At 44.8% G+C, this 25,581-nt stretch overlaps 1 protein-coding gene and 1 non-coding gene across 4 annotated transcripts in view; one reads left to right on the plus strand and one right to left on the minus strand.

The window, feature by feature from the left end:
- Window positions 1–3,335: 3,335 nt before the first annotated feature.
- Window positions 3,336–3,408, minus strand: TRNAV-UAC (transfer RNA valine (anticodon UAC)). The gene has a single exon. It is a non-coding gene; the product is annotated as a tRNA-Val (tRNA).
- Window positions 3,409–3,510: 102 nt separating this feature from the next.
- PPEF1 (protein phosphatase with EF-hand domain 1) overlaps window positions 3,511–25,581 on the plus strand; it is a 35,025-nt gene continuing 12,954 nt past the window's right edge. Inside the window, exons 1-7 of one of the 3 annotated variants that reach the window (XM_068684133.1) lie at window positions 3,511–3,766; window positions 13,429–13,618; window positions 16,641–16,768; window positions 17,523–17,574; window positions 21,944–22,107; window positions 23,361–23,475; window positions 25,477–25,523. In XM_068684133.1, coding sequence (XP_068540234.1) covers window positions 13,546–13,618; window positions 16,641–16,768; window positions 17,523–17,574; window positions 21,944–22,107; window positions 23,361–23,475; window positions 25,477–25,523 — 579 coding nt within the window. In that variant the 5' untranslated portion in view covers window positions 3,511–3,766; window positions 13,429–13,545. Of the gene's footprint in view, window positions 3,767–8,224; window positions 8,660–13,428; window positions 13,619–16,640; window positions 16,769–17,522; window positions 17,575–21,943; window positions 22,108–23,360; window positions 23,476–25,476; window positions 25,524–25,581 lie in introns of those variants that run through there. The other 2 variants (XM_068684151.1, XM_068684142.1) reach the window with 2 other exon arrangements.

Below are 25,581 nucleotides of genomic sequence, written 5' to 3' on the forward strand. Positions count from 1 at the left end.
CACATGTGACGGGGCACCACAGGGCAAGCAAGCAGGCGGCTCACCGCCGGGCACCAGAAAGGGGGTCATTTTCCTCAGGACAGGGCAGCTCCTGATTTTTTGCTGAGAGGCCTCACACTCATTCACAGCATCTCTCACAGGACAGCAGGAGCCATCAGAAGGTCCTGCCATAGGTCGTAGTTTTGTGTGAGAAATACAGTAGCTCAGGGATGGTGTTCAGAAATAGCACAGTTATTATCAAAGAGCATTTCATTCAAAGGGATGTCCTCAAAGCCGGCAGATCCCCGGTTATAAAATTCCTTCCCCACAGAAAAAAAAGGGCAGCCTTTGTACAAAAATATGTCTGTGGCATTACAAAATATGAAATTGTTTCACATGAAGAGTCAGAGAGAGTTAAAACTGAAGTTTCCGCACTCCAGACCCTCTGTGTGTATTGCTATTGATAGTGCTTCGTTTTAATAACTGCAAATGGCAAAACCATGCTGCCACTGCAGACAGCATTGCTAAATGAATCACGTAGTTCACTGCTAGCAGCCAGACAAATACTTCCAGGTATAAAAGACAGAAAACATTTTAAAGCCAGTGCACAATACAGCACCACAAAGGGCTATGTTTGCCATTTATTTATTTATTTAAAAAAAAAAAAAAAGATACATTTTAGCCTGGCATTGGTTATGATCATGGAACACAATTGTGCCTGGTACAAACAGCCCAGAGTAGGGCAACCTCATTATATCCATGTTTCTAAGTAAAACAGTCAGGTCCACCCTTTCGACATATCTTCTCCAGGTCTAGTGCATGACCTATTGACACTAAGACATTTTTGTATGTTTTTATGGCCCTCGGATATTTTTGCCTGCTTTCTTTCCTCAGACTGTTGGAAACAACACAAAGACCCCCCTGCACCATCAGGATGTTTTTATTGCACAAAGCTGTGAGTATGACTTGCATTTCCAGGGGTACATAATGGTGTGAAGCCCAGGCAGGAGGGGGAATCAAGCACAGTGGAGATCGTTTGACTCAGTGACTGAGGATGTTTACTGGCATGCATCCTTCCCTAGAAGAGTGCAGGCACTATGCAGAGAGTGGCTAGTTGGCCTGCACCACAATTTTACCAGGAGCTTGTTAAAAATTAAACAGCATGGATGGCTGGAAGCCACTGGTTAACAAATGCAACCACAGCTCCACACCGTTCGAGCCCTACGCCAGCTTCTTAATGCAGACTTGCACTTTCTGATAGAAGCTTTGTTTTAATGAGAAATTAATCTGCTTCTGGGCACAGCAGAGCAGTGTTTCCAGGAGCTTTCCAAAGGCACCAGCAGGTGCAGAGCCTTCCTGGCACTGGACTGTACCTGCAGCAGTGTCCTCGGGGGACAGGCAAGAGATAAAGGTGCCTGTATGCAAGGGAGGCATAGCTCCACACGGTGATTTTGTGTTTCTCCCAAAGTCAGAGTGCCAGACAGCAAAATGAGAGCAACATGCACGAGTTTGTATGTCTGGAATCCAAGCACAGGCGCCACACGATTTCATAGTGCTGATGTGTGACTGGAGCACTTTGGTCTTAGCACAGTTAGGGAATGTACAAAATACAAATTTATATATGTACGTGTGAATGACAGGCATCGCTCAGAAGCAGGATGCAGACATGCTGAGAGAGTGAAACTGCCAATGGTTCTGGAGCTTGAGTCAAAGCCTCAGGAGCTGTATTCCCTTGGTGGATGGAGCAATGGAGCAATCTACACACGCTGAAGATCTGTCACTTGAAATAAAATAGTAGCTTAAGTCCTCTTCTGGGGAAAAACAAACAAACAAAAACAAAACAAAGCAAAACAAACAAACAAACAAAAAACCTTTCTCCTCAATGCAACAAAACAGATGCAGCTAGTTACTTGGTGCTGGCCGGCAGGATCCGTCCCAGTCCCCTGTGACACTGGGGCTGTCATTAGCAGGGTGAGCATCATGGGATCACCACCCCAATTAGACAGGACATACATTCACTGAAGGCTTGCCTACACTATATTGGAGAAGTCTAGGTGTAGCTGACTCATATTTGGACCTGGAAACACCCCTGCCATGACAGGCATTTTACCCTCGAAGCAGGACTTAGCATGGAGATGGGGTCCAGACGGGGTCTCCTCACCTCGGTGTGCTGGAGCAAAGGGACCCTCTTCCTTCCACACAGGCATCTTTTCCCCAGGCCCTGAGGAGGCTCCCAGGGGTTACCATTTTCTGAAAGCTTGTATGTGCAAAATGAGATGGCATGCAGTTAAGTTGCTGTGATGCAGGGTGAAAAAACAAGATATGAGGAGCAAATGAGGGAACTGCGTTGTTTAGTCTGGAGAAGAGGAGGCTGAGGGGAGACCCCATCACTGTCTACAACCACGGAAAGGAGGTTGCAGTGAAGAGGGTGTCAGTCCCTTTTCACAGGTGACAAGTGATAGGGCATGAGGAAACTGCCTCAGGTTGTGCCGGGGGAGGTTTAGCCTGGGTATGAGGAAGAATTTCCTCACAGGGTGGCCAAGCATTGGAAGGGGCTGCACAGGAAAGTAGTGGAGCCCTTCCCCCCAGAGGTGCTTCAGAGACAGGTGGCACTAAGCAACATGGCTTAGTGGTGGATTTGGTAGAGTTAGGTGATGGTTGGACTTGATAAATCTAAAGGGTCTTTTCCAACCTAAATGATTCTCTGATTGTGAGTTAATCGGCTCCCAGTTAATACAGGTGACGCTAGGCTCAGCGCTGGGGAGGCACGCAGGAGCTAACCGCGCAGAGGGAGGCCGGCCGCTGCCGGGGTGTCTGTGGGACCACAAAATGGCTGCGGGGCACTGCAGCAGCGCAGCCAGCGGGTGTAAATCCTACAGCTCCTGCCCTGCCATGGAGACGGCTGAGGGAGCCTCGGTGCCCCAGGGAGCAGCAGCCAGAAGCCACACCTCGCTGCCTTTCTCTACGTATTTTGTTTTTTTTTTTTTTTAAGGGGGAAAAATCAAGTCCTGCGGCGACACTGTCTAGAAGTGTTTGGACTCATAAAAACGTGCTATTGCACAGGGCCTGCGGCAGGTGTAGGGCTGCCTCTCAGCCCCTCTGGTGCTGAGGGGTGAGCATGTGAAGCCCTGTGGGGACAGGCTGTCCTGAGCGAGTGGCCTTTCTGCTCCCTGTTTCTCGCTTCTCCACCCCACACAGGGCTTGCTTCGTTTAGACAGTCTTAGCCGGTTGCCCATTTCAACATGAAAAAAAAAAAAAAAAAAAAAAAAAAAAAAAGAACAAATCGGCATTCATTGCCGTCAAGGTAACGATAATGTTGAGTGTGAGACACAGGAAGAAGAAAAAGTGAACGCCGCTGGTTCCACTGGGGCTCGAACCCAGGACCTTCTGCGTGTAAAGCAGACGTGATAACCACTACACTATGGAACCGCCACGGAAGCCCAGCGCCGCGGCGCTCCCCCTATCATGGAGGCACGGGGGGGGGGCGGCGCTTTCTCCTCGCCCAGGCGGCGCCAGGCGGAGCCGTTGGGCGGGGAGCGGCGGCTTGTGAGGGAGGGCGGGGCAGCCTGTGTTTCAATATATAATTCTTTATTTTTCCATGTTTATGTTTTTGTTTGTCAGCTCATTAAAAGTTTGATTGAAAACCGTTGAGCGCAGCGCGTTTTCTGGTCTGCAGACAGCTACAGAGCAGCAGCGGAGGGGGGTGAATCGCTGAGGGAGTTTCACCCCCGGTGAGGTTTCCTCTTCGCCTGTGGGCAAGCCCAGGGTGTGCGGCCGAGGGACGCAGGTAACGAGCCTGGCACTGCCTCACAGCCTCACGCTGCATGGCTTGGGCACTGAGCACTCCCTCCCCGGGCACGTTTTGGGGACATTTTGCTGTCAGCTCCCGCAGCCATCGCTGCCATCTCACCCCCCTGGCAAACGGCTGGCAGGCCTCCCTCTGTGCCCTGCTGCTGCTTGGCTTCGCTCGGCTGCTCTCGTCCTGCAGATCAGCAGAGAGCAGAGGGCATCCCAGAATCATATCAACCTGGCACAGTGCATTTCGGTGCCCCACAGGTTGGCCAAACCGTGGCAAAGGCGGACTGGGCTCTGCAAGAGCTGCACGAACACCCCCGCTGCTTCTGGGGAGCCTGGCTGCGGGATTTCTTGCAAAGCAGTCACGGGAAAGCTGTTCGGTGGGGGAGGAAGGTGGAGATGAGCCTCTTGCTGCAGAAGGCAGCGTTTTAAATAGTGTGCTGAGAGGGAAGGCAGAATCTGGAGTTTGTCAGTGGCGGTAATGCCCTTGAAGCTGTTGCGTGGTGCCCGACGGATCCACCCAAGTGTGATTTATCCCCTCAGGCGCAGCGTGGTACATACTAATGAGCGTTCTGAAAACGAGGCCTTTTGCCCTCAAAAACCCAGCTGGAGAACATCGAGGCTCTTCCTTCACAAACCTGGCAGAGGGGCTGACAGGGGACCTGCCCCCCAGCCCTGCCTCTGGAGCAACTTGTGCCTTCCTGCCCAGCCTCTGCTCTACTCCCCCTGTAACACCTCAGGGCCACCCCAGCACTCCTTGCTGTGCAGTTGGGTGTGTAGGGACTGTGCATGACACTCCTTTGCAACCAAATTATTCTTTTTTTTATTTTTTTTAATGGGAAAGTTATATATATATTACGTGTTGATGCATCAGAAGAAGGCCTAACTGCTTGTTTCTGCTGAAGGGAAGCTGTTGGAGCTGCTCATGCAATCCACTTAAAGCCGCCCACACATGTAGGGATGTCCAAGGTTGCTTGGGTTGTGGCTTGCTGATGGATCTGCTGCAGGAGATGGCTCTTTGTGAGGGTGCAGAGCAAGGCAGGTGTCCCTGTGGGTCCAGTCAGGCAGGTATTTATGCATTCCAGGGCTTCCTCGTCATTTGTCACACCACACCGAATTCAATGATCGCCTTAAACATAACATCTGTTACATTTTACCTGGGGTTTTGCACCACTCCAATAACCGCAGTGCTCGCTATACCAAATCCTCACGTCCCGAAGGGAGTGAATGACTTGTAGAGGGACAAATGAAGGCTTCTGTTCTGTGCTTACAGGACTGTGGTTAAAAATTGCAATGAGAAATTGTTATTTGTCCTATACAAGGTAAGTACATTAATTTTCAGAGGCATGTGGTGCCTGTAAGCAAAACAATGTATTGTTTGTAGCTAAATATCATGGTTGCCATGACTTTTGAAATTATTAATATTTTGCTGAAGCAGCAGGTTATATACGGTTGCAAAATTATGCCTTTTTATTTTTTTTACTTTTGCCTTTTTTGTCATTAGAAGCAGTTTCACAGAAGTAATATGAAAACAGAGGTGAAGAACATGATATTTCTAGACTTTTTTGACCATCTACTATGTATGTGATGGCTGCACTTACTAACTGGTAGGCCTTAAAACAAACAAACAAATAACATATAAAATAAAACCCTTTTACATCACAGTCATCAGTGTGTGAGTCAAACAGCTCCCTGTGCCCTCTTGACCTGGAGAGCCTGACTTAGCATTGAGGGTCCCAAAGCCTGGTAAGCTTGAGGCTTCAGGACATAGGTTTTGCACCAGGCTAACAACATGCAGATCCAACTTTCATTAGGCAATTCTTATGCCCGTTTATTTTTCCCATTTATGCCCATTTATTTATTTATTTATTTGGTGAAATCTGAGTGCTGTAGACAGCTGTCATCTCTACAGGCTCCAAGGGGAGGCTGAGACTAGCTTGTGGAGGAGTAAAGTTGTTGAAATTATGCCATTGGGCATTGCTTTCCAGAATAATCTGCATTCAGCTAACGATTTTTGTGTGTGTGTGTATGTGCGTGTTTGTTCATTATTATTACTATTATTATTTCGTTCTCATTTTTACAGAGGGCATCCTGGTGCTTTCATAATGTTCCTGTCCAGTTTCTTGCCCTTCAGCAGTTTGGAGGCCCTACAGCTGCCTTTCTTAGCCCATGTTTCTGGTTTTGTGTGCTTTTTGGATGATAATTTTGGTATCTTATATCTGTCATCTTTGCACCTCAGAAATGCACATTGCAGGGGGGGATGTCTTCCTGTTCACCCAAATTAACCTCCTCGGGCTGAACTGTGAGAACAGATTTCTGTCATCTCACTGACTAAGACACAGTTTAATATGGAAAAGCTGGATAAAATTATTCCGTCTATTTGTTTCTCTTGTATCTCTTCTGTCCCTTTTATTCCTTCTGTTTGCAACCACGTGTCCAGATCTCTCAGTTGGGGGCTTGTCCCCTGGCCAGTACTTTAAAATACCTTCTTGGATCACATAAAAATACTTTCCTGAGCTTAACAGGAACAACAGCGCAGAAGGAGCATGTTCGCTCCAGCTATGTTCCTCTTCCAGCCTTTTTGAAACATACTGACCGCATCGCTTTGTAGTGGGTGCCTCTGAGGAAGAAGCCTGAAGCAGATCTTGAATTATGCATGTGGGATGCCTGCATGGAGGCTGGCTCAGGAGGTTGATTTCCAAAGCATTTGGAAAACAGAACGCGTGCTGTTATTTAAAGGACTGCTTGTAAAGGGGTCTCCCGCTTTCTGCACTAGCAACGTAGCTTTATTTTTTTTTTCTTGTGCTAGACAGCTCAACAAAATATTATCAGCGTGTTGTTGCCTGCTGTCTGTTGCAGCTGTTGATGCTTGCAAAATCCTCTTCAGCATCTTAAATGTGCGCGTGATACGTGGCTGCTGAGCAAAAAAGCTCAGCATGTGTGTGACGTGTTGGCGGGACTGGTGTGTTCCCTTTCCCCCGTGAAGAAAGGAGGATGGTCTTGTTAGCTCCGGCCTTCGTCCTTGGACTTGGATGGGAAAGGCTAATTTGGAAGGCACTTTTGTTTGTGTTTCCTCAAGCTGCACGTTTCCGTGATCCCCACACGTAACTGGAGAGGTGCCTCAGCCCAGCAGGACTGTTTTTTTTATCAGGTTGCTCAGTCACGTCAGACCACTGAGACAGGGGATGAGCAAATTCCATGAATGCCAGGAGAAAACACGCAGGAGAGGCTTTGTCCTACAGGATCTAACAGCTAAAGGTTCGATTCCTCTCCCACTCATCGTGGATGAAGCATTTTCTGATGGATTTCTTGGCTACTGGAACAAACCTCATAGCCTCTCGTTAGCAGAAATCTTGCTAAATGCCAGCGTAGATGAATTTATCAGACACAGTCAATGTTTTATAAATGGCGTGTATCCCCAGAGTGCAGAGGAAAGAGGTTATGATGTATTTTTGCTTGCATGCATTTTGGCAGAACAGCGTGATCATACATAAATGATTAGCTACTGTAACTCTGATCAAGGCAAGCGCATCCTGCCAGAAAAGCAAACATCAACGCTCTTCTGGGTCATGCCGAATTGTGGAGCCTGCTATGTATTTTCTTTGCTGCCTCACTTCACAGGAAAGGAATAGCTTTGAGAGTGGAAGCTTGTGTCTGGCACTCCAGAACCTCAAGGACTAGCCCAGTCAATCCAACCAGCACATTCACACAGTGCCTTTGACTTTGCTGGCTTGGCACTTTTAATATCTTTTGCATGTTAAAAAATGTGTCCATTCTGTCAAAGTGAGGGAAAGCCTCTGTTCATCCAAAAAGATGATTTGAACACTGTGTGCAAGTGCCCAGGAGTATAGTGGTGGAACCACAATACATGTGTCTGCTGATACCTGGTATTTTTGAGTTTGCCAGTGTATATGTTCAAAATCGTGGTGTCCCCGTGCTGCTCGTGCAAGAACTGGCAGATTCTTCCACCAGCACTTGGACTTGGTGGCTCTGCCCTTTGTGGGCACCTGTGGAGTGACTGTGAGCCCACAGCCAGCGAGGCAGGGAGGTATGTCAGAGGTGTGGGCCTTGCGACCAGGGAGCAGGGTTTGATTTCAAATCATGCAGCAGCACAGCACGGCTTCCTGACCGCACAGGGCAGCCACGCTCACCAAACCTCTCGGCCTGTCCCACCTCTTCCCAGCAAAGGCATCGGATGAGCTGAGTCATGAACCCGAGCCCCAGTCACACCCTTATGGGGAGCACCCAAATCACTAACATGTGGTTACAGTGCCTCGTGGCAACTTCAGCTGGCAGCATTTCTTTCCTTAGGAGCTTGCATAATCATGCCAGTCACATCAGGTAACCAAATACCCAGACAGTCTGCACGTCTTTTTTTTTTTTTTTTCCTCCCCTGTGTAGTCCAAGATCTGCTAAGATGCAAATCATTGCCTCATCCCGGCGGTAAGGCCGTGCCTCTTGAGAGAGGCCATGTGACTTCAGATGCGAAGCCAAGAACTTCAGCCCATCCCTGTCTCTGCCTGAGATTCGGGAGGCATGGTGACAAAACAGGTCTCCAACAGCACGCAGCGCAGCCGGAGGGCTGCAGCCATCAGCTTTCACATCGGGCTGGACGGTGGAAATGGCTTTTTGCCCTGACTGCTTCTGAGGAGCGGGGCTCAAGAAATTTCCTCTCGGGAAGCTGAATAAACAGGTGGGAAGCCTGTGCGTTGCCATTTGTGAGCTTCAGATCCCCTGGGAGAGCTGGAGTACCTGCTCTGCTGAGCTGCACCCCTCGTTGTGCAGTGCTGGTTCCAAAAAGGGACGGCTTTGTCTTTAAAAGGGAGCCTCTGAGGGTACTCGTGGAAAAAAATCTCTGTGCTGCTGAAGAAGAAATAAAAATCAGGTAACTTCTTTGGGTCAGGTATGTATCTTTTTTTCTTAGCTCACTTTTAAGGAGCAAAAATTGCCTGCATCCTATGTCTATGCAGTGAGTGATAGAGGTGTGTGGTACTATTTATAATTCTGCCCAGAGAAAAAGCAGTGTGCTTCAAACTATAAAGTTTGACCTGGACTGAATCACTTATCCAGAACTTCTGAGTACTGATGAGATCAAATAGCTCTGAGGCTACCGTAGGCTACCATATTTCATGTAGTTTTTGCTTTAGGGGAAAAAACAACAAACTTTTAATGATGATAATCTTGAACCTTGTTCTGATGCTTAACATAAACTTGATTAAAACCAATATAACTTTCATCTGAAGCACAAATTTCGTTTGTAAATGGGCTCAAATTTCAACACATATTCTGGAGCTTTGCTTTTTAGCCTATTTCCCCCTTCAAGTAAGGAGAAGGGATGTCATGGGATATCATCAAACTCCTGATCATTATCTGTCTGACAGTCGTGATTCAAATTTCCCACTTCCTCTAGGATAATAACCTACAACTGTCGTTGCCTTTTAGGCTTCTGTTGGGTCTCCATTCAGTAGAAATAATTTTGCATTGGGATTTTGAGTTTTCTCCTTGCTTCCTACAGGGTCCTTCATCTAGAGGCATTTAATGTTTCCAAAAAGTGGAATGATAGCTTCTTTTATACTTTAAGGTGATCTACACCCTATCTGTGTGCTTGTATTTACTACCTTCCTCACCCCCCTCAAGTCTTTCTTTGCAAAACTCTGAGGCTGCTTGCTTTGTTTATTTTCTACACAAAACCTGGAAATGTTTTGTGTAAATGTATCACCCCTTTGTAGATTACATGAACTGACTTTCTCCTATCATTTTCCTACAGATTCTCTTTGGACTTGCATGCAGTTCCTGAACTGAGTCATTGTTTGCACAATCTCTGCATGCTCACACCTTGTGGATCTTGCTTTTACTTACTTTTGCAGTGCATTTTTGGGCTCAGGAATATGAGTCCACCTTAATGAGCTGGTATATCTTCATCCCGTTCCCTTTCAGTGAGGCTCTGCTGTTTTCCCAGTGTTGCTACATCCATCCTGTATTGATTCCTGGCCCAAACATTAGGATCTATCAACAGCCATTGCCAGAAGTGATTCCAGCAGCTCTGCATAGAGCTTAGCTTTGCTTCTCTGAGCAGGCTGAAGAATATTTTTCTGCTATGTATTTGAAACAAATACGTTGAAACAAAAAGGCTTTCTCCTTTCTTTCTTTCACCTGATAGGAATGCCAGTTTTTCCCATGGATATAAAATAACAGAGAGCTAAACACGTACTGCTTTGCCAATGTTTGATGTTACTATATCACCCCTTGGTTGGCCAATCTCAATGTTGATTTATAAAATGACTGCTCTGGTGGTCCACAGCCAGGTTCTCTTTCACTGCATTAGTTGACTGTGGCAGCTTCATCCCACTTTCTGCAGGGTGAGTCTTTTAGCTAATGAATCTAAATTATTTCTATATCCTTCATCCTTGGCAATCCCGACTCTGGCAGTAAAGCAGTTCTGAAGAACTGTCCCTCTAAAGGTACTGACCTGGACGTTGTGATTTTGTGCCTGGGGTTCTCTTTTCTAGGTTATTTTGCTCTTTCCTCCATCATTCCCTCAGCAATGAACAGAAGAAAATCCATCATAAACCCATCTTTTATATTTCTTAGTACTCTGCAGTCCTCATTTCCAATGGAAAGCATCTCTAAGTGAAGCCTGTGAGTCACAGAAAATTAAAATGTTAGTAGTGAGAAGACATCAAAGCCCCTGGCATTGGAAGCATCCATCCATCCACCTGATCTTAATGGGAAAACTGTCCCTACCTCACCACCTCTGCAACCACATGTACCTTGTAATGCATGTTATGGGAGGAGATAACTGCCTGGTAACAAGTATGGTTGAGAAACAGGGAGTAGGGAAAGGAGGCACATCACTGGAGATTGAAACAACTTGCAGGGGACGTAGCATAGCTATGGAAATTTCATCCAAAGAAAAATAAAAGGAGGAACGTTACTTTCTTTGTTTATCAAAGGGAAGAAATAAATGGAATAAAGAGTCAGAAGTTAAAGCCTAGTGGCTCTCATTCATATGTCTTCCATATCCACAAGCTTGACCTAGACCCAGCTCACACTTGTCTGCAGTAGCGTGGCTTATCTAAATTTAAAAGAAGCACTAGGCTTGAAGAAACAGCTCTCTGCCCAAAGGACCTGCAGCCTGATTTCATTAAAAGTCAGCTATAAATCTTTATGAGATTTCCCTTATTTTTGAGGCAGCCTGGTCTTTACATGACTGAGAAGCTGAAAGCATGATTGATATGGGGCAGCACCTATTACACCCGTATCAAACGCTGCCAGTTCGTCGTCTCTGCAAATCAGGCTGTTGGCAGCTCAGGACCTGACAGCCAGGTTTCCGAATGCTTGCTGCAGTTCAGCCTTCAGGGACTCCCACCCAAAAAAGAGCAGGATGTGCCCCTGCTGCCTGGCCTGCTGCATGTCTGTTGGCATGGTTGGAGCGACATTTTATTTCGCTTCAGTGGATGGGCCACATATTCATTGCCTGTCCGATCACAAATTCACCTTTTTGCTGAACTGTGGGAAATGTAGCAATTTCTTGGAGTTATATCTAGGAATGGGATGGATCACTGCCTTGTAGGTGCTGAATTATTGTCTGCTCTTTAGTGAACACGACAGACTCCCTTAAAGGTGAATTATACAGTGTCCAGAATGCTAACACTGCATTATGTCCCAAATTCTCATTCAGCTACCTTCTCTCACTGAAGCCTGTTCTGATACCTTGAGATAAAGCCCAGCTTTCCATTTCTCCGAGAAACACTTTGGGGAATTTTGTGATGGCAAATGATTGTTCACTAGCCATCGCTGCATTACATTGTAAATATGTTTGTAGAAATAACTCTAAATTTTAAACACTTGTTTTTCAACCTTCTTACCCATGGAAGGCCTTCGTGGTCTTTGCCTGGTATTTTGAAACATGTTTGGCACAGAACAGGAGCTACCTTGAACTGATGTACCTTGGGGGAAAAGAAGAGGGACTTTTTCCTCTGGAGATGCTTGGTTAGGAGCAAAGAGGAGCTTTTGCCCGGAGGAGACACTGGCTCTTTCCATAGCGGGTTGTTCTGATTTTTCATGGTCCTGTAGTCTGACCAGAAGAGCAGAAGGAGAATTCACTGAGCCGAGATGGAGGCTGTGCTGGGGTCTGGAGATGTGGGCTGGCTGCCAGGGCAGCTCTGTAGCCACCTGAGAAGCTATCAGGAAACAAGGCAGTAGGTTGAACATTGTCTACGTCCACTTCAGGATACAGACATTTGGGACCGAAGATGATGCTTCCCCAGGCTTGGAGTGTATGGCTTCATTTCCTGCTGCTAGCATGACATTTCTGTTCTTGCCTCTGTTATTCCTTCACTCAATGATGCTCGAAGTCAAAGAATTTAGGGGTAGGAGGAGGGAAGAGAGGGGACAACTGGGAGAGAAGCCCAAGTGGTAGCAAGTAGGGTGCCATGGCCTTCACTTGCCTGGGTCATCAGGGCACTGGTGGTTCTGTTTGGGGCTCACGTTCCCCGGTTGCTCAGGACGCGCTGCCCTGCCCCTGAGCACAGGTGGTCTTGCTGGAGCAAGGCTGAGATTGTAAGCTCTGGTTTGGTCTTGGTCTTCAGATCGCTGCTCAAGTCGTGATGGGCTGGTTTGAGATGGTCTAGTGAAGGCTCTTCTTTCTCTGCAGAGGGCATGTGAGGAGGTGGTGCTCAGGGCAATAGCAGTGGTCTGGAGAGAAAAGTCGAGCCATTGGCAGTATCAGTGCTGTATTTGGTGCTGTCAGAATCATTGCTTGGCTCAACATTAATACAACCGCACTTTTTTGGATTTCAGTTTCCCTTCAGAGGGAAGAAAAGCAGAATCCATAAACCCCCAAACCTAAAGTTCATCTTTCCTGAAATAAATATTGACTTAGAAGGTGGCAGATGTCACCAAATTTACTTTACTTATTGAAATCAGGGGTCTTTTTAGAATGTTGCTGTAGAGATGCAACAGAAAATTTGATGTTTTATTTAAATTAAATCTGATTGTGAAGCAATTTGCCATGCCACTGTTTCTCCTTGTAAAGTTGTTGGTGGTTATGATTTTATTCTGTATAAATCTGGGTGGGGGGTTCTGTTCATCTAGAATCTATGGGAAAACTTTCTTCTCTCTGTAAATAAATGATAAACAGCTTTAGGAGACTGAGGGATAAAAGGATAAATGGGATGCTAAGGTTGCTTTTCAAATGAGCAGTGTTAAGAGCACTGGTGGTTTTTGTTTGTTTGTTTTATTTATTTTATTTATTTATTTATTTATGCTTGTTTGTAGTAACATCAGATGTAATTTCAAGTCCTTAGTATTCCACAGCTCCAATTTTCAAATCACAAGAATAAAAAGCAACATGCCTGTCTCGTTACTCGTCTGTAGTAGTGAGGCTTTGGTTTGGACTAAGAAATCCCCAGTGCACATTAACATTTCAACTAACATGTCGGGAGCAAACTGTATTCATCTCTGAGTTCCTCTGTCTTGAGTGCAAGTTGATGGTGATCAGATCTGGGGGGAAAAAAATTAGTATGGTTTATTAGTTCAGTTTTTATGGGGCGTGCTGTGAAGTCATTAGTGATGAGCTGTAGGTGCTTTACATTCAGTGTTGTCAAGCCCTTTTTTTTTCTTTTTCCCTCTCCTTACCCCCTCTCCTCTTAGCAGTGAGAAGAGGAGCACAGGATCCCTCCTCGTGGGTTTAGGACCAACATGAGCAATGCATGCAACGCTAACAGCGAGAGACATGTGCTTCCCACCAGCGGTCATTAAAACCAGGCGATGGAGCACATCGTTACAGACATGGGGTGCAACTCTTCCATAGATGACAGAGAAGAAAGCAAGTCAGAAAAAGGTGAGTGCTCCCATCATCTCCACATCAGAGGTGTTCTCTCTGTACCACTGGAAGAGGATTGCAAGATAGTATTTCCCCCTAGCCCTGTTGTCAAATGCTTGTTCAGAGAAAATTATTTCCCCCAAATTTTCTTTATTTAAAGGAGTGCCTAGTTTTCGGATGCTGGCTGAGGTCAGGAGGCAACTGCAGAGCACCTGTAGCATCTACACATTGGGTTGGAAAAGATTGATACGGAACAGAAGTTAAATTTCAGGCACGTGCTCACTCACTCTGGCACTGACAAAGCATATAGGGTATGGGACTGAGGGGGGCCTTTCGTGGCTGTGCACAACATGAGGTTCCTGGGTAAACTGCTCCCATTTCCCTGCTGCTGGGTGATAATGAAATGAATGCAATGAAACAGAGCTACTACAATGAATCCCCAAACTGACCTTCTGCCAGGTAAGTCTGGCCTGAAATTCTCCCTGACAGCCACTGAGGCTGTTGGTGGGAAGGCCCCACAGAACATGAATAAGCATTCTATTTAAAAACTGATTTATTGACTCCCTGCTTTTCAGCACAGTACACCTGGACTTTGCACAGGCATGAGGGGTAGAGGGTTGTCTCAGAGACCCCTGTTCTGACCCTTTGTATTCTTGTTCAAGATTTGATGTTAAAACATTTACTGGGAGCTGTCGTACCTGACACCATGCATTGTCTTAGAGTATTACACCAAATAGCACTGGTTGAAAAGGAAAAGGAAGGCATTGTTGGGCTAGAGTCCTAGACCCATCCATAAAGGAAGGATGGGGTCCTTCCTTTTCAATTTTGCATGCCATGCACCTATGTGCCTTGCAGGGCCACAGAGACAGGTTACTTGGGAATATTTCTGAGGGTGCAAAAACTCAGAGAGGCCATGAGGAGCTGAACTCCTTTCTCAGTCTACAACCAATGCTACATGTTGGTATGGAGCCAGGCTCTGCTATCACAAAGCTGGCTTATAACCGTGTGCTTGTTTCGTAATGTCTTGTCCTCTCCCGTTGCTGGTGGTAGTCTTTCTGCTCTTCAGCAGTTGTCAAATTATGCAAAACCATCATTATACCTGCAGTCTGGGGCTGTACATCCCTCTAATGCATTAATAACATACATTTAATGGATACTTGGTGGTGTAGAGATCTTCCACAACTGGTGATTTATTTTGCAGAAGCAGTTTAGCCTAGTGTGAAAGTCATCTTCCAATTTAGTCCTGAGAATAACAGTGCTGTAATAAGTACAATTTAAAAAAATGAGATCAAATATTGTTAGATTTGCAACATTAACCATATTTGTCAATATTCATTGCAAGTGCCCAGGGCCCAACCGTTAAGTGACCCAGAGGGGCTTTAATGGGGAGTTTCATGGTTCTGATGCTGGAAATCACTTTCTGTGCTGGTGGCTCTGCTCTGCCCCCTTAGGGACTCGTCTAAGCAGAAAAGATGACAGCCTTGCTGTCAGGTCTGGGGTGAGGGGAATTCCAGAAAGGACAGAACACAAGAGAGATCCCAGAGTTTATGCAGGGTGGGGAGTGTGCTCCTAATCGTATAAGGATTGCACTTCATTCAAGCAGGGGATTTTTCTAGGAGGGATACGATATCTGTAGGATGGGAGTCCTTGCTGATGTCGGCCTTGTCTGGACTAGAAAACTTGAGCAATTTAACTGTGCCACATAGTTGTTAATGGTAAAATAAGCAAACAACATGCTATTATGGCACCTGTATGGATTTTTATTAAAAAAAAATAAATCTATAATGCTATACATATTAATAGAATCACATCTCCACAGAGGTTATTCTTTACTTGTGTAACTGTCGGTTTAAGAAAAAAATATTCCCATTCAGAGGGTGCCACTCATCCTACTCTTATAATCCCTGGTATGTGCAATCAGTTGAAATGATTGACAAGTATAAACTGTTGTTCCTCTAGTGCAGAGCTTTTCTTTGCTGTTTTGCAGGAAAAAAAAATAAGCACTAGTCTGGGCTGTTGGCTATTATTCATTGCTTTGGTTTGGTTTTAGTATCAACTGTTTATTTTAGCAACTGTAGTAAAATACCGGCATATTAGTGTTAGGATGTAAGTGTTGTTTTTAGTTTCCTCTTCTTTCTCTTTCATGAAGTTGCAGTGCTGTGCAGCGATGGTTGTATCAAACCCTGGAGTTCTGGAGAACATCTTGGTTTTGTTTCCCTGTCTCTCCTGATCATGTCTGCTCAGAAATGAGCAGTGGTTCCTGCCAGTGTCAGGATCTCAGATCAATGTATTCCTTTGGTCCTTGTTCCTTTGATAGCATTGTCCTGCAGCTGCTTTGACTTGTTCCCCCAAGATCAGAAGCCTAAAGACTTTTTGTGTGTGTGTCTTATGCTGAGCTGTTAAGAGCGAGTAGCCCTGAAGCTCCTTGAAAAGAGGTATTAGCTGCAGGGCTGGAGGCAAAGGCTGTTTGTAAACAATACTGTGTACATCAATATATGTGTACAATACTGTTTGTAAACATTTTATCCCAAGATCTGTATTTTGCTGGCTTGCTGATATAGCTGGGCAGGCAAAAACTTTCTGTTAAGTGAGGTTCTTACAAGCTTTGTCATTACATGAAGCTCATGTTACAGCTTGCAAAGTCTGAAGCTTTTTACTGCAGCTTGGTAAAGGAATACGTTTCATTAGTAGGCAAAATTGATCTTCTTTCTTTCCTTACCTTCTCAAAACCCACATACTGCCCATCAGCTGAACATGGCAGACTTCTTATATGCTTACTATCTTCAGGACAAAGAAATGGGTAAGGTTTCTAATAATATAGGCTTGAGCAAGTCAGCTAGTTTGGGATCTGTCCCTCAAGACAGAAACAATTGATGTATCATGTATTCATTATCAGAAAACATTTTTCAGTCTTATTTTTACAGACCTCCATCTTAATGCTGACTGTGCACAATGGGCTGAATTTGTCATCTGTCTGCAAAGTTCTGCAAAGGTAATGTGTGTTTTCATTGCACTGATCCATTGCCTTCTCTTTTGACAGCAATTAGATCTGCTGTTCTCATCCAGAAATGGTACCGCGCTAGAAGGGCCCGGCTAGAGATCAGTCGCCGCTATTCTCTGAGTATTTTTCAGTCAATCGAATATGCTGATGAGCAAGATCAAGCACAGGTTTGTAATCCTCAGTTCTTCCTGTACAAGCAGCTGTGTTATTCCCAGAGCACAAACAAAATGGACACAAGACTGTTTCTCCCTACAAAGCTGTGTCCTGAATAATAAAACCACTTCCCTGCCTCACACGTGAACTAGTTAAGTCATGTGTGTGTGTGTGTGTGTGTGTGTGTGTGTATGTATATAAAACTACGTAAGCAGTAGGACACCCGTCTGCCCATACAACCACATCTATGTTAGAAGTTCCTGTAGGATGGCTGTGTTTGCCAGGGACTGCATGTCATTGCGCTATGGGTGATCTGAAATGAGTCAGCAAGGCAAGACGTGCAAGAGGGAAATAGAGATATCAAACTCTCAGCACATCAGCCCAGGCTTCCTTCAGAGCCAGTACTGGGTATTAGGAACTTCTAAGGCTTTGTGTTCAATCTAGCATCAGTCTAAAGTGAGTTGGGTGAATAGTGGCTGATTCTTTCTGTCGACTGTAAAGGAAGTCTAAGCAAATATTCTGGATGATGGGCAAGATGAATTACACCCCAAAAAAATAACAACATTGATGTAGTCCTAGAATTCTGAATGTCTTCAAATAATGTCAACCTACTGCTTTAGAGGTGATGCTATGGGAACATACTTTAGTGTCACAGATCCCTCTACATGGAAAAACTGCTAATATATGACTAAGGAAAGAAAATGTTAATGCTTTTTGGATCCCCTGAACTGATCAGTATGTGTTTGTTCTTTTCTCTTCCATATTCAGCTAGCCAGCTTTTTCACATTCATGCTGGAGCGCTATGCTAGTCCTGATGCAGGTAAGGATAAAAGTCAAAGTAAAATGGGGATTCTGTTTGAAAACCTTATGTGAGAGAAGTTAATTTTCTACGTAATGTTTACAGCCTGTGGCACATGCTGGGATGAGATTTGCTTTCCCAAATATTGCTGTAAGAATTTGGTAAGAATTTTAAGTATTGACTCCAGTCAATATCTGTGCAGTGAGTTAAGATGTCAGACAGGAATGGATCCCTGTTGTCCTCTATACAAACACTCAGAGGTGCTCGGAGAGCTTTCTTACATGTCACTGCTGCTGAGCTGTTCTCATGGTAGTCTTACTGCCCAGTTTGCACAGTTTTCTATGCATGTTTTTCTTAGACTATGAGACATGATTATGTAGAAAAAGTGTGACTAATTGGTTTAGGGCAGGTGTAATCAGACAAAGAGATGGTTTTGTTCTTCCTTTTTCTTTATTTTTTTTTGCTAAAGTAGTTTTAGACCACTTTTAAACTTAATTTATTCTAGATTTTGCTACAAAATGTACCAGTATGTGAATGATTAAAAATGAAACATATTTAAACTGCTGGGGATAAATGTTTATCTGAGCTTTAACTGAGATGGTTACTAGCCTTTAATTTTGGAAGTGTTTGGGGATGCTTGGACAAAACTTACTTTTAAGTCAGGCTTGACAGAAGGACAGATTGAAAGTGACTCCCTAAAGCCAGCAAACGAACACTGACTTCCTGAACAAATTGAGAAAAGATCTAATCTCAGCCCTGTTAAAAAGGAGGCTGCCCCCTTCCTATTCAATTACAAGAGAATATACTTTCTCCTTCATCTGGTCCAACTACAGAATACACCAATTAAAATTTGCACAAGACACTTTGATAGCAGGCTAAAACCATCACCAAAACTGTAAGTGGTTCAGTGTTCTAATGACAACCATTAGAAATTGTAGCCTTTCACTCTTAAATACCTTAGAGTGCCTCTCTGTGCTCTGCAGAGAAAGAAATTACATTTGAGCCTTGCTGCAAAGCCAAGACAGATGATACAGTTGTCCTTCCTTTGATTTTTTTTTTTTCCATTATCGTCTTATTCTGCAAAAAGTCATTTAACTTCCTGGGAAGGAAGTGGCAAATTTAAAGAAAATAAAACACTGCTCACTTCACCTACTTCTATGGTGACCTCAGTTCAGCTTTTTCACCTGAGCGAGGAAGAAAGTTCTGGTGTTGGGTCTGGGATTTGGTACAATAGTGTTAATCTCTACTTTCATTATCATATTAAAAGGGAATTTTACAACTGCTTGTTGTAAAAGGTGATTTATCCACCTTTTTAACCATGCCTATTTTGACAGAAGGGATTAACACAACTGAGGTGCCTCCAGCAACACCAAAAACGATACCGAAAGATTGTGTAAGATGCGTGTTTAATACAGAAGCAGACCAGGGTCTTCTGCACAAAGGATTTTTCAGACTGAGAAACTGCATATTGAACTTGTGTTGCCTGGTTTGTGGTTAAGTTTGTCCAGCAGCTGGCCGTGAGCATTCCTCACTGCAAGCTCTTGCTTGCCTGCGCCACCGAGTGACCTTTGCAGTACTTGTGCCTACGCCAGTGATTTAAGCAAACTCTGTGCCAAACAGAGAGGTTCTTTAATGAACTGCTTCCATTTCTGCTAGATCATGGTCTTAAGATGGGAGCCGCTGTGAGTGTAAACATAACAAGCAGAAAGCTTTCAAATTAGCTTTGCCATTCCCAAACATTTTCTAAAACCCACAATTCTCTGATTTTTTAAATTTTTTTTTCATGGGTGTCTGGTCGCTTAAATGAGGGCAATAGCACATTGTTCAAAAGCCTTCTCCAAGAACATAGCAAATAATATTCTTACCAGAGCACAGGTTGCCTGCTCTTCTCTGTATGTGATGATGAGAAAGCTGCCTGAAGATTTTGTGATCCCTGTTTTTCATTACATTATAAACCCCTCAGGACTCCTCTATTCATCTTGGAATCTGCTTGTTCAGAATGTGTTTTTTCAGAGAAAGAAAGCAGTCACCGTGTCATTAACAAGGTAGAGCTTTTGATGTGATTGTTTGTGTTATACCCTGAAGCTCTTTTCATCCTCTCGTCCTGCTTAAGATGTCGGTGCAGTTGGAGTTGCAATTGGGATATTACGTAGCTGTGTGTTGTTCTTGTTCTGCTGGTGATTAAAGGCTATTTCCCAAGGGTTGGCAGGAAGTAAGAATTAAAATGTTTTCCATCCTACACTTCTCTCCCTCCATTAAAACCAAAAAAAATCTGTGTACCTACTCAGCCTTTCAGTCGAGAGATCTCCAGTCAGATGAAGAAAACTGCTTTTCCAGTGAAAGGTGACCCATTTACTCACTCTTTTGTGTGCACACCGAGGGTGAGAAGGTTGCAGACGTGTTCCGGGCAAAGTGCTGGGACTGGGAGTCCAAGGCAGCACTGTCTGTGCCACTCAGGGTCCCTGGGCCACCTCCCAGAGTCATTCTTCAAAAGGGAACTGAGCAAGTCTTGCTCTCTGCAGCTTCGCACCCCACCACAGCTCCCTTACAGCACTTCCAAAGCTTTTTGCACAGAGTGATTCCTGCAGTGGGGAATAAGCCACAGCTTGCAGCTTGCCACACCACGAGCAGGGTGAAGGAACAGGTAGATGCTTGGGGCACAAAGGAAATCTTCATCCTCTTCTTGGGCTCCTGGTCCATCTGCCATTAACCTGGCATCTGGTGCATCAGTGCCTGGAGCTTTTGTGTTTGTTTAATGTGGGGTATGGCCACTGGCAGCCCTGTGGGGTCTGCGAGTAGGGGCCAGCACACGCTAATCCCCAGGCTGCGTTAGGACATCCATTAGTGGAAGAGGTGCTGACTGCTCCTGGGTGAGACACCCTGTGCAGGAAGGAGCCTGAAAATCAAGCTGAAAGGCTGCCCGAGGAGACATAAGAGCACTCTACGGCTAATGACCACGGCTGCCTTTTGATTCTTCATCCAGAGGCAGAAAACAGGGTGTGCTTTGCAGAGTTGTGCCCTGCAGGGAAGGAGATTGGGTTTCCCAGCCTGGACACCTGCCAGAAGGGAGCCGAGGCGGTGAGGAAGGCAGCTCTGTGCTCACAGGGGAAGGAAGGGGAAGGAAGACCGCTGACACTGGAGGAGTCACAAGAGGAGAGCCCCTGGGCAGGACCTGGTGGGAGCTCTGAGCCCTGCACACCTCCTCCTTTCCCGCAGCCTGCGTCCCTCTGCACAGCTGCGCACAGAGGGTGCCGATCAGCTCGCAGCAGAGCAGCTGAGGAGAAACAGTTTTGTTTTTAAATCCGGAGCTGGTAAAAAGGATGCTTTTTATCTGCTTGTTTCTTTAATGTGAATTTTATGCTGGTGCAAGACAAGCTGGCCTTTATGAAGCTCGGAATTTATGAGGCCACATGCAGGTTTTGGCTGCTGTGCGTTTTGAGTCACAGCCACAGGTATTCCTTCAGCAACAAATAATGTATCTGCATTTCCAGTCGCAGGGTTACAGAAAGCTTACCGTCAGCCCAGCAAAAAGAGTTTCCACCTCACGCAAGCAGCTCTGCAACAGCAGCCTGCAGAACACCATCCTCTAGGGCTCTTGGTGTCTCCCTTAGAATAAGAGATGATAAAGACAGTCTGCAGGGAGCAAACAGTGAAATCAGTTGTTCTCTCAGTTATGTATAAAGGGTTTGCAAGAATATATTGGCTTGAAGCAATTAGCAACACTCCTGCTCTCTCCATCTTCAGGAAAATGAGAAGCTGGCTTTGCTTGCTTTAGGTCTTCCAGTGGTTTTGTGGCAGCCACCCAAGAACTGGCATTGTCTCCTCATATCAGAAAGGAGTGCCATAAACTCTGCTGTGAAGGAACACTGCTTGGCTGCTGGCTTTTTTAATACTCAGTGAGCTGCTGGCATTTAGCCTAATTTTTTAACGTAGAAAATAAAAGCAGCACAAGCAACTCCTTAAAACTGGTATTAACCGTGTAATCTTGAACTGTAAGCAGGTGACAGTCCCTGGATGATCGACTTCTGAATCTCCTTGCTGTGTGGGGGCAGGAGAAAGCCTGTGACAGGCTGTGTTCTCGTTACCTAAGAGATCACATTGCTCCACAGCATCGGGGCGAAGTGTTTTGCACCCTGAACACAGATGCTGGTTGTTGGGACGGCGCCTTGGCCTGGTTTTGTTTGTTTGTGTTTGTTTCTGGGTTTGTTTAGCATTGTGGGTCAGTCTGGGGAAACCCAGAGCTGCTCCCCTGTATGAGGTAGGAGCTGGCTGCTCCCATAGTGCGGCAGGGAGAGCATCAGAAACATCCACCGCTTCTGGTCGCTCTGTTACAGCCCCTGTGAGACTGCTGGAGTTTCCACATTCCTGTTTTTCTTCCTTCTCGTTGCAGTTGATGATGCTTCCAGCAGCTCCTCTGTTTCTCATGAGGGCGACTCATATCTAACTGAGTATGAAAATATTGAGGTTCCAGACTCCTACTGCGGACCACGGCTCTCGTTCCCCCTTACTCTTGCAGATGCCAATGCTCTTCTTCATGCCTTCAAGAACGGACAGGTACATTGCAACTAGGCTCAAAAAGATGTTTCTGCCTTCCTTTCCATCCCACTGCTCTTTTCTGCTAACACTCAGTGGTCAGACAGGCACGTGGTGAGCTGTCCTAGGAATCCAGTCAGGTTGGGAGCTAAGCCAATAAAACCCAAAGCACCACTTCTCAGTTCCCAGGTTTGATTCATTTCCCCCCCGTTCTTTAAAGATGAATTGAGTTGCAGGTTTTAATCACCTCATTCCGGTGTGCAAGACCCCACTGCAGTGGGGAGAGTGGCCAACTGTGGCCAACGTGCTAGCACAGATCTCGTGAGCTCTGGCTGCCACTGCTTTACTTGGCAGGGCTTGGTTTGAACTCGTGATCATTTTGCTTAACAATATACTGTATATAAGGGATAACTTTGGGGTTATATGAGGGGTCTACCTTTGCTTTTAATTTACTGAATGATGTTTTGTTCCCCCCCTAATTTTCTGTGGAGACTTATCTTAAAAGTAGCACAATATAAAGCGCGTGATAAATGAGCCTACCCAGACTTCACCTCGTTGTGGCTGGCATTTTGGTAAGGAAATTATTATAGGCAATTGGCCTTTTTTGTTTGTCTTAAAAACATTAATCTCGAAGAGTCAATCTGTAACTCATCCATCTGTGTTTGAATTAAATGCCTTAAAAATCACTTACTGACCAAATTATTGTAAGAAGCATTAGCAGGGAAGACCAGAAGAGCACTTTTACAGGAGCTGCATCCCTTCTGAAAGGAGCAATCTCTGAAGGCTGAGTGTTCCGTTCTCGTAACATCTTCACAATGAGCATTAGCAAGGCAACCCTTGCTGGAGTTCCCTCTCCTTGGTATTTGTGCAATTTGCTGAAATACCATTTATGGCCTCTGTTTTTGTTTTGTTTTCTTTTTAGAAGTACATCTTTTTTTTTTAGTTACTTTGAACAGATGACCTTAAGCAATGATTCTGAGTGCTGCATTACCCACTCGCTTACCATTTCTGTAGATGGGAAGAGCAGAAATGGTACACTAGAAATAAAATGGGAAAATATGAACAGCAAGCTCACTAAGCAAGTGCAAAGCTACCAACGCTCCTAATTTCCAGCACTAAACCATGCAGCCTGTAACCATATTTAAGGGAGATCTGTAGTACAAATAATCTGATACAGCTTCCTTGGCAATATGTGTGTAGTGCTAATAAAGCAGACAGTCTTTACTGCTCCTCCTAAAAAGCCTTCCTTTTCTCCCTGATTTTTTTTTTCATAGCTGCTTCATGCCCACTACGTACTGAAGCTACTATGTGAAACCAAGAGGGTTCTCAAGGAGAAGCCAAATATCAACCTTGTTTCAGTTTCCTACTCCAAGGAGATAACCATCTGTGGTAAGATGCCAAGGAAGATAACTGCTTTGGGCATTTACTATTTTTGTAATCAATGCATAAATGGGAGCAAACCAACCAAACAAAACAATGTTCCTGAGTCGCACTGAGTGCATTTTAAAAAAGTCCTTCTCCTCCTCTTTCCTTTTCTTGTTAAAAGTTTCTGAATGAGTCAGTATTAGTTCAATTAATACTTCAGTGCAGCTTAAATATTGCTGCACTTCCAGCTCTAAAGTGCCACTAAGTACTGTGATCACTGGCTGTGGTTCTCCGTGCTTGGTCCTTTGACTGAGAAAAAGACTTTACCACGATAGTTTACTCACTGATGATTTTAATGAGGGTGTAATAGGAGCGGCAAACAAGACCTTTCATAGACAGCGTGACTGTCATGAACAAATTGAAATGTATAAATAAACCCTCATTTCTAAAGGGACCCAAGGGGATGCATCAGTCTTTATGCAACGAACAAATTAGCCTCACAGAACGATATGTCACAAGGTGAAGAATTAAGAGCTCATTGCACGTCTATTTGATTATGTTTTTGTAACTTATGAGCAAAGGGATGCAGCACGCTGCCGCGGCACAGGAAGCAGTAGCTGCAGAACAGAAGAGCAGTGGTGGCATCAGCTCTGACAGCCGTGTCTGCGCTGTGTGTAATGGTAAAGCAGTGTAGGGAAGGGCACTGAGACACGTGTGAAACAGTAACTGATGTTTGTAAGATGTGGTTGTGCACCAGCTTCAACTACCAGGAAAGGGCTTCTTTAAATAATGTTCTGGACAAACAATAATTTGTTAACCAACCGAATAAAATACCTCTCCAAACTGAGGAAGCATGGAGTCATGCTTGCTCACTACAGTACGTTGGTGTGAATCAAAACATCCCTCCTGTTGTTTGCATCTCATCTGTGCTGTGCAAGCAGCATCTGAAGGGCTCCCCTTCCTGCCACTGACACCAACAGCTTTTGCAGCCAAATAGATCCTCTGCAGAATAGAGGAGGGAGGCAGGTTTTTAAACCTAATTGGTCCAAAAGTCTTGATGTCCTTAAAATAGGCTGTCCCTCCTTCTATTTCCTTCTAATTTCAAACAAATAATGCAGATTGAATACACATGTGAAGTGTTTGTGCCCACACATGTTTAAAATCTATCATGGCCCAAAGGAGTCCTTAGAGTGACTCCAGCAGGTTCATCACCAACCAAAAGTTGCACAGAAGACATATGGACATGGTTAGAAATGACCCTTCTGTCTTTTGATAGAATCATAGAATCGCTAAGGTTGGAAAAGACCTCCAATATCATCTGGTCCAACCATGCCCCTACCACCAATATCACCCACTAAATCATTTTCTTAACCATTGGTGGAGAAAGCCTGTCCTCAGGCAGTTCTGTGGCTTCAGGGTGGTGAGCCACAGGTGCGGGGAGCAGACAGTGCAGGGGGGTGAGGTCCCCCTGCCTGTTCCAAAATAAACCTCAGCAAGGGACAACTCTGCCGCTCCTCTGGCTTTTTCACCAAGGTGTACAGGCACTGATGATCCCTCCATCAGTAGTCATCAAAACCTGGCTCTGAACCAGACAGATGCCTGATTGTGCTTCATACAGTAGGCTACTTGGTAAATTCAAACCTGTTAGTATGTGGAAGTCTATCATATCTCTGAAATACTCATCTGTTTTCCAGGTTGATATTGTGTTTGCTCATCTTACCTCCATTTCCCTGAATGAACCTTTACCTGTGTGACAGGTCTGATCTTCAGATCCACCTGCAAGGACAGAAACTTTATGCAAAACAATTGTGTACTCTTTAAGTGTTTTATTGCCTGGTTTTATTAGGCAACTTCAGCATGTACCTTAACATGAAGTTGATATAATCCCAATACAAGGCAAATTATGAAGGAAAATACAAACTACTAAAGAAGGCATGGGGAAAAACTTCTTAGGACTAGCTTATATAAATCCAGTTTTATAATTCCATGTATTTGGTAACAGATATGTGTTTTTGTTTCCTGTAGGAGATTTGCATGGAAATCTGGATGATCTTTTTTTGATATTTTATAAGGTAAGTGGGCAGCCTGTGATATATCATTTTGACTTTTTGTTATTGAGAATATGTATTT

This window comes from Anas acuta, chromosome 1, assembly GCF_963932015.1.
Source record: "Anas acuta chromosome 1, bAnaAcu1.1, whole genome shotgun sequence".
NCBI lineage: Eukaryota > Metazoa > Chordata > Aves > Anseriformes > Anatidae > Anas > Anas acuta.